Source organism: Dinoponera quadriceps, unplaced genomic scaffold (genome assembly GCF_001313825.1).
Source record: "Dinoponera quadriceps isolate SergipeBrazil2010 unplaced genomic scaffold, ASM131382v1 scaffold2076, whole genome shotgun sequence".
Classification (NCBI taxonomy): domain Eukaryota; kingdom Metazoa; phylum Arthropoda; class Insecta; order Hymenoptera; family Formicidae; genus Dinoponera; species Dinoponera quadriceps.
In genome coordinates this window covers 366,484-375,315 of record NW_014556116.1, presented here as the reverse complement: position 1 = coordinate 375,315, position 8,832 = coordinate 366,484, and the positions used below count along the sequence as shown (strand labels likewise).

The following is an 8,832-nucleotide window of genomic DNA, read 5'->3' as shown; positions in this document are numbered from 1 at the left end:
TCGTGGAAACCTGCTCACACATTGATTACTGTACATACTTTCGTAGTTCGGTTTAGATTAATCGGCGGTATGGCCCGTAGACATGCCGGAATAGTTTTTAAGCGAGTGACAGATTATACTTTATCGGTGCCGATCGTAATAACGAAGTAATTGTCGGCTTAATAATAAGGATTAGTACCGTAAGTTTAAATTGGTTAGTAATTTAGATACGACAGGCTTCTAAATATTTAGACGGGCTTGGTTCCTCGTGGCGTGCCGCGGAAATTGTTGTGAATGTGTGAAAAACGCATGACGAAACGTGTTTTCTGTGACAAAAACATTCACGTTGGGAAGATCCACGATAAATAAAAAGAGAAAAAAATATACAAGAGCGGGCGGAAAAGGAAACTCCGACGGTTCTGAGTTTCTTCAATGTGTGAGAACCGTACTGGTTTCGCTGTGTCCAGATAGCGCAAGACATCCTAAAATCATCCTAAACGTGTCGAAATGTTCCTGAAGAATGTTTCAGGGCGTTCTAAACACATCTAGGATGATCTCAGGACAACCTTGCGTTACCTAGGTAAATGTGTGCGCAAACGTTATTTTCTTTCCGAAAGAAGCGGCCGAAAGAGAGAGATGTAGCATAATGTATATAGTTTTTACCCAAAGTCAGTGAGGCCACGCCACGTGAGATCGACGTCCAAATGTATAAAAAAAAAGGGCAGATTGTATGTATGCATATATATACATATATGTGTGCATAATGTATGTATAATATATGTATATGTATGTATATATTATAAATTCTTACATTGTTACTTATATATTGCTAATAAATCTTAATTTTACACTTAAGGCTTATGCTATAAAGGAAAGAAAAAGCGGGATGGGGTTACTGGTTACTCTAACATACAACTTTAAGAAAATGTATAAAAAAATATTTCATATATAGAGTATATAATGCTAAAGAGAGAGAGAGAGAGAGAGAGAGAGAGAGAGAGAGAGAGAGAGAGTACGAAAATCGATCGATTATATAGCGATGTGAAGGCATGTATGGTGTTTTAAGGAGGGATCGTACTGACAATTTTTATACATTGCTACTCTCAGGCCTCGAAATTCCATTCGGAATCGCTAAACTTCCAGCGCACATTGTGCCTTTGCTTGTGTGAGCTCCACGTGTCTGTAGATCGCGTAGGTAGGTTTTTAACTTGGATTTTCGCCAAACAACAAATTGCAGGAGTTTCAGATTTCATTCAACAAGACTGGTGTGCAGTAAACGAGCTGTGTATAATGAGATTTCGGAGAGATTTCACCTCCGTGTAAAAAGCTTCGGCCAGAGGGGATGGCGTGTCAATCTGGGAAAAATTCGTGTGAACGAACTGTTGTCGATAGGGTCCCTCCTTGAGCGCCACGAGAATGTATGACCTATAACGAGAGGCGTTCTCGGCAGCGAAAGCGCGTGCAAGATTTGTTAGCAAAAAGATCCGCGAGTTGCACGGTCATGGTATCATCAGTCGCGATTCAATCTCACGCAATACGAATCAACGTTACTTGTGTTGCTTATGCACGGAGAAGAAAAAAATAGATTGGTTGAATCAATCCTAGCTAGCCATACTTATTTCCGAATCTTTAATTCGCCACACCCCGGTTCGTGAGATCGTCTCCGACCTTTGTCGCCTTGTCATTTTCATTCTAATTAATATTTTTAAGCTTATTATTTTTTTAAAGCTATTTCTCATTGATATTTGTAACGAATTGGAAATACAAAGTCGTGATAAGATGTTTATGATATTAGTCAGATGACTTTAGGACGAAACTTACTATAATAAAAAAAAGTATATTCGGACGAGAATTCTCAAATAGTTTTGCAAATGCGATTTAAGAGAAAGTAATATTTGTTCGTTGTAGCGGGCACCTGATATTAAAAAAAAAATAGTATACCATGTATATATAAAAATTAGAAAATCGAAAAACGTTCAACTGGACCAGAGTGTGGCGAGCTAGGATTAATGGGTCTTCTCATTTGAAATGCCGTTTTGTAGATGATTATTAGAAGTTTTTTTCGAAAAAAACTAAGACATATAATTTTGAAGTTTTGTACAAATATTTATCTATATCCTAATTATATACAGTAATTTGTACGCATTATTATCTTCAATATTAATAAAGTTATAAATAAATTTAAAGTTATAAGTAATTTTATGCAGTGCTGAGTGAAAGTTTTGCTTACGTAATTACCACGATCCGGACGTTGCAGGCTTCTAAAACAATAACTATAGGGAATAAAAATTGATTTTTTATAAAACAAAAATTGATTTTTATTTTACGAAATGGCACGAAAAGAGAAACATATCGATTTTGGCTAGTTTTTTTCAGCTTTGAGAATCCTTAAAAAGTCGAGATATTCAAGATATTCACTTTTAATCGTAGCAGGGATGATAGCCATAAGTTTATAGTTTATTATTATTAATAATTTGTTCACCCTTTTGGTTTCAGAAACCTACAACGTCCGGAATCGTGACCACCACTTTTCGCGTTTAACGCTAACAAAATTATTTACAACTTTATTAGTATTGAAAATAATCTATAGAGAAATTATTGTGCATAATTAAAGTATAAACAAATGTTTATGCAAAACTTCAGAATTGTATGTCTTGTAACTTTTTCCGAAAAAATTCCTAAAATCACCTACCAAACGAAATGTTCCAGGTGAAAATACCTTCTTAACGTGACAATGAACGTGTTCACCGTCACGTTAATTCAACCAATTCTTTTTTTCCAAATCTTTTTTTCTCCGTATGTAATACGTTTGATCCGTAATATACTAATACGTTATCAATGACGTGATATTATTTTTCATTGTCTCGCTATATTCATTTAGTGGTGCTACGATTTTCGCGCGCGCGCACGGTCGAGTCAACAATCGTCCTTCGCACTACCGAATCCGTTCGTTTTCTTTTGCCACCGCAAATTGTACCATAAATCATTCGTCGTGATCCGCCGAGGGAGAACCTCGAGGTAGAACAAGGTAAAACAAGACGACCAAGCAAGCTCGGCGACTTTCACTTTTGAAAATCATCAATTCCCACCGACGACAAATCGTCGAAGTCCAACGTCTTCCCATACGTCGATTGTTTTGTCTTATCTTGCAAGATATCGAAATTTTCCCATTGACACTTTGACCGCCACACACTGAATTCGAGCCATACCAAATGCTCTTCCGGTCACTTCATGCGACCGTATATCAAGTATGTCGAGTCAGATTACTTAAAATACCATGCCAATGGAAGAATAATTGCATTCAGCCTTATTACTGCATTTACATTGGTTGGTTGGTCTCTTATTTAATCTGAATACTCTTTCGATATAAACCGCAAACCGACATTTTTTCATTCGAAAACATCTATCACAAAAACACAAACTTAACACATAATGATTATATTATTTTTGGACCTTATTTACCAGAATATAACAAAAATGTAGTCTTTAATAATTTTCCTTTTGATACTTATGGTACATATGTTAATGGTCTTTTACCGTTTCTATTCAATATCCTTACAAATATTTAATAAGATATATCATTATAAATAATTATTCTTAATTAGGTGAAGTCTTCACCTACTGACGGATGAGACGGGGTTTCCGCGAAAACTCAAACACGAGCGACGTGGTAGTCAAAGTGTTAACGATCGATTGAAACGACTCGAACTTATCTGTATTTACGAGAGATGCTTTCGTGTAATCGTGATTCACGACTCGTCCGATCTGGGAGCTTCGGGGACGACCTCATCTTGTGGGACGCTTCGCAGATACTCTTTAACGGAATACGCAATAGCTCGGAAAAGCGCGATATATTTCGTTCGGGAGGGGGAGGGGGCGGACATTTGTTTTCGCGTACAATAGTGCCTTCGAGGAGAACAACTTACTTCCGCCGGACCGGTTACCAAAAAAAAAACAAAGAAAAAAATAAAAAAAGGGAGAGAAGAAAAGTTGCATCACTTAGCGCGTCTCCGGAACGAACGAACGAACGAAGAGGAGGAGAGGGGTTTCCCAGCGAACGCGATTTTAAAAGAGGGTTTATACACACACACATATATATATATATATATATTAGAGATCGCTAAAGAGGCGAACGATTACTCGTAGCAGCTGCGCTAGAATGTGTACATCGTATTGTAAACCGGGGGATGTACGAAGCGAGAGCGAAGGTGAGATATTACTGACGATAAAAGGATAAATCATCCACACCTCTGTCCAAGCCTTTTTGTTGAAGATGATATACCGCGTATTTTTTCAAATTCTGATATTACGGAGCCATTTATGTAGAAGGCTGACGATAGGGCGAATTTCTTACGAATATTCTCGTCTCGGCGAAGATCTCTGCGTACACTCTGAGGTAGACGCACGTGTGTGTCTGTGTCGGCCGTATTGTAAATAAATACGAGAAGAAAAAGAAGGATATATATATATATATATAAATATATACAATTATATATATATATATACATATATATATATATACACACACACGCATAGACACATGATAAACTGCGAACGAGTGTCGGCTTATGAAGAATCGCGGGCTGGAGGGAAGAGGTGTCTGAGATTAAACGTGGATCGGGGACCGTCGGGCCCCGCGGCCGAGCGACGATGACCTTATATAATGTGGTAACCGTGTGTGTATCGTGTGGATTGCGAGTCTTGTACGCTTAGCCGACAGTTGTAACGTTTGTGAATACATAAAATAAAAAAGCCAAAAAAACCGAACGTCGAGAGGCTTTCACGTACTTTTGTCCGCCTCTCTTTCTTCTTCGCTAAAACCCGATGTCGGGTTTTTAGCGAAAGACAAAATTCGCGCAGTTGATAAGTAAGGGCATACTGCTCGATGCAACACCCTGTACATGGCGTTGCGTAATTAACGTTTTGCTTTAAAACTTAATATTAATTTGACTTTTAATTAGTTTTAGCTTAGGTAACTTTTAACTTAGTTATAAGTTAAATTTGATTTACTCAATCTTGTAAAAGACGCATCGTGATTAACCGTTTCGTTTGAGCGATATCAGCAGGAAAATATCTCGAAATCTTATCCGTCAATATTGCTAAAAATGCTTGAAATTCCAAGCGTACAATATTTGTCGAGTAATTGTGATTCTTTTATTACTCAAGGAGCTTCGTTAACCGATATTCATGCCGATACCAGCGCGAAACTGGTTCTTCTTGTGGTTCAAAAGGCCGCTTATAACTAACACGGCCTCGGGAATGGGATACAACTTCTTCTCGAACACCGCTCCCACGGTGGTCTCCGAATTGACGAATCCGCGGAAAACAAAGTCGGCGTACGGTATGTCAACTCGATACACTATCGTGCCGATTGACTCGTGAATTCGCGTGTTGGTCTCGATCTCGACCCCGAGTTGCAGCTGCTCGCTCGCCCGCCGATGATAGCAGACGTGGATGCCCGCCTCGCCGAATGTGGCGGATAACGTGGTAGGGCCGGTACTGTGCCGGAATGCGGCGCACATCGTCGTCTGCAGGCCTCCGGCTATCGGAGAACCGCGTAAACACGCGATCTCCGTGCCAAGAGTTATCCTCGGTGTTATGGCTTGCAGATAATGCAAGACCATCGTGCCGTGCTGTCGAAAAAGGTCGGGATTCGCTAGAGTCAGCGCTATCGTGCAATCGTCGGAACGGTACTCCAGGCCAGTACTGAGGGCTTTGTACTTCCTGTCGGTAGTAATAAACTCAAGATACACATCGAATCGAATATTTGATTTGGAAGTCTCGATTCATCTAAAATATCAAATATAAGGCTCCTCCCACACGTACCACAAGAGCTAACGATAACATTGTTGCAACGTTGCTGCAAGCTTCCGTACTATGTGGGAAGTTTTCCAAGAAAATCTTGGTTTTACATAATATTCGAGACGATTCGGGGATCTACATAAGGTTTCAAGATTTGAAAATGTTTAAAATAGAGACTCAGATGCTTATCACTAGTACCCCTTGCTAATCTGTGTTGACAGTTTGAATCTATATCTGCATCCGAGTGTGTGCACAAAGTTGGCGCTCATATTTCCATCAGGTGTAATCTCACCCGAGATAACCGGGTATCTTTCTGATAATCCCACGCGTTTAGTACCGACGTAATTCACACCGAACTTGAGACCGTGCGGTATCACAGAACTAAGAGTCATCCTGCAAATAGCGATAAATTCAGAATTAAACCAATCACTTCAATTATATGATTGAAAATTACCAATAGTTTCAGATATATGCGATCAGTAATATATTTAAATATTTTGAAAATCTTGAAGGTCAATCATAGTCACAACAATAATATTTTTCTTATGTACACTCACATATATAAGTTACTATTCATCTATTATCGATATACAGACATTGCCTTTCGACAATCGAAATTTTCACTAGATTTAACATTTTCAAACTCTGTATGGCTTTCAAGATCCTTACGATTTCAAACAATATTAAAAAGCAATTCGGATCTTTGTGATTGAAATGTGAAAATTTCCAAGATGGAAATTCGAGCATCCAAGCACTACTTGTAAGTGACATTGAAATGTCGACTCAGAGATTTTTTCAGCAGCAAATAAGCTCCTTCGAAGTTTCGCGGATACAGCTGTTTCGTTTTCGCGTGTAAGTCCTCAAAACTGTTAGGATTCCCCGGCTTCCTGTCTATCTCTTCGTAACAGGGCACGCATGGAGAAGATTCTAGGTTGGCGTAGGTTATAAAATGCTCGTTGCGTTTGTTGAATAATGTTTGAACGATACCCATAATGACGAAAATATTGAATTCAAATAACCAATATATCTTAACATATTGCACGTGCCGACTGCATATGTGTATATTCGATACGCGTCTCCCTTCATTCCGTATTTAATTATTCTATACGCGGTAACGCACGGCGGAAGTTCTCGCGATAGCCAATCAACGTGCCATTTTTGCGTAAGAACTAAAAGTTTATTGGCTTACCACGCGAACTTTCGCCGTACGGCAGCGTTGTTGCATCCTGTGTCCACTTGGTCCAAGCACGGAGGCGTGTGATTGGGAGCCTATTGCGCTAGGAACGTTGAAACCGTCCAATCGCAGGCCGCTATGATCGGATATGCGCAACCGAGACGCTCCCGTCCCTAGATTCGCCTCAAACATTGCGAGTATCGATACACTAATATCGATCTTAATACACTAGAATGCAACGGACGAGTAATGCTCGATTGCACATGGTCGATAACGGAGCCAGGGAACAGGTGACGACATCGTTGTCATACTCGTGATTTCATAACACGCCATTTTCTTTGTGTAAAGTGCTGAAGAGGAGGATTTTCACCGTCGTATTTTGTACCGAGTCCGGGTAACGTATACAATGTTTAACGTCTTGGTTGTGCATTGAACGACGCTCACCACTCGTCTATCGTTTATCACGTATTTTACTTCGCAACCGTTCGTGTGAGTAACGTGCTGAATTGCGATTTGGCTCGTGTGTGACAGGTTTCATGAGCATCGCGCAGTTGAAAGGATTCTGTTCTGTTGTGTGACGTATCTCTATCGTGGCTATCTTCTCGCATTTTTCGCGTTATTCGCGTCGTATCGTACAACATATTGACGAACTCCGCTGATTTCCTTCAACTGTGTCGCTTAACAGTAACCGCCAAAACTCATGCTTAAGTAGTCTCTGAAAGAAAAAAGTCTATCATTTATTTATTTATTTTTTTAATGCGTCATACGCACGTCATTGTTGTCCGATGAAGCACTTTTCTTGTCAACTCTGCTGAACGATTCGTACGATCAGTCGCTGTTTCAAAACAGCGAAAAATATTCTTATCTAGTAATTCAGTAGCACTCTTATTTTTATGTATATGATGTGTAAATATGCAAGATGCTAATAGAATATGACTCCATGAATTTGCTTCATTTAAAACGCAAAAAATGTCTGATGCTTATTTTTCGCGAGCATAGAATTGTTTTCTATACTTTGTGATTACTCAATTTTTTATTACTCAAGGTTTTATGCTATATATTAATATTTATATTAATATTATATAATATATTACAAAATTAATAAACTAAGCTTTTACTACAGCAAAAAGCAAATTTGTTTAAAATACTAATCTTTTCTTTAATATCAGAGCAATAATTATATTTAAGACAAGATTCTTGTGTGTAGAAAATTACAAGTTTAATCAAGTTATGATCTCAAATTATAATCATATAATTTGTTGCGGATCATTGAATTACAAAATATAATTTTTTTTTAATATTACGTTTACTTATAATTCCAAATTTTAATTAAATTCAAATTTTACTATTACTTATATAAGAACACTTAAAATCGTAGATAAAATATAGAATATTAGTGATTAGATTTTTATTAGAGCAAAATTTATCGTAAATCTATTGCAGGAAATTCAACTGTGAAAAATCATTAGATTCTGAAATATTCATTAAGTAGTTTTGAAAATAACAAATTTGTATATGTATTCTCATGTCGATTAAAAAGTTCAGAATATAAATTATATATATTACTTAAATTTTTATCTAATATATCACAAATATTTGATTTTTTTTACAGACGAAAATTTGTGAGATTTATATCGATAAAAATCTTTTTGAAGCTAAAGATTTAAAAAATTTAGTTTTATATGTGTTTTTTTATGCATCATTTTATGAATCATAATGAATCGTTTAGTTGAGATTAGAAAAATCTATATTATTCTGTGACTGAAAAGCAGAGATAAAGAATATCTTACATTTGAATTTTAGTACCACTCATTTTATATTTTTATAAATATATATTACCTTATATAAACTATCCTTTTAATATAACTATAAATATA

The 8,832-nt window shown here is 37.3% G+C and overlaps 2 protein-coding genes across 3 annotated transcripts in view; one reads left to right on the top strand and one right to left on the bottom strand.

The window, feature by feature from the left end:
- Positions 1-5,153: 5,153 nt before the first annotated feature.
- On the bottom strand, positions 5,154-6,772 carry LOC106746619 (mitochondrial import receptor subunit TOM40 homolog 1-like). The gene is made up of 3 exons (XM_014623388.1): positions 6,540-6,772; positions 5,980-6,174; positions 5,154-5,703 (listed from the first exon to the last, which is right to left on the bottom strand). Exons 1-3 carry the CDS (start codon positions 6,770-6,772, stop codon positions 5,154-5,156), a joined length of 978 nt encoding a protein of 325 aa, XP_014478874.1.
- Positions 6,773-7,223: 451 nt separating this feature from the next.
- The window catches only part of LOC106746633 (ras-related protein Rab-7a), a 6,172-nt gene continuing 4,563 nt past the window's right edge, over positions 7,224-8,832 (top strand). Inside the window, exon 1 of one of the 2 annotated variants that reach the window (XM_014623424.1) lies at positions 7,224-7,349. The gene's annotated coding sequence lies outside the window, so the exon portion shown is untranslated. Of the gene's footprint in view, positions 7,445-8,832 lie in introns of both variants that reach the window. The other variant, XM_014623423.1, reaches the window with a different exon arrangement.

What these genes read in the sequence shown, in the direction of transcription:
- LOC106746619 (XM_014623388.1), bottom strand. Translation starts at nt 6,772, where the DNA reads ATGGGTATCGTTCAAACATTATTCAACAAACGCAACGAGCATTTTATA. An exon ending in CATTTCAATGTCACTTACAA is followed by an intron (nt 6,175 to 6,539) that starts GTAGTGCTTGGA and finishes CGCTATTTGCAG; the next exon opens with GATGACTCTTAGTTCTGTGA. An exon ending in TCAACACAGATTAGCAAGGG is followed by an intron (nt 5,704 to 5,979) that starts GTACTAGTGATA and finishes TACTACCGACAG; the next exon opens with GAAGTACAAAGCCCTCAGTA.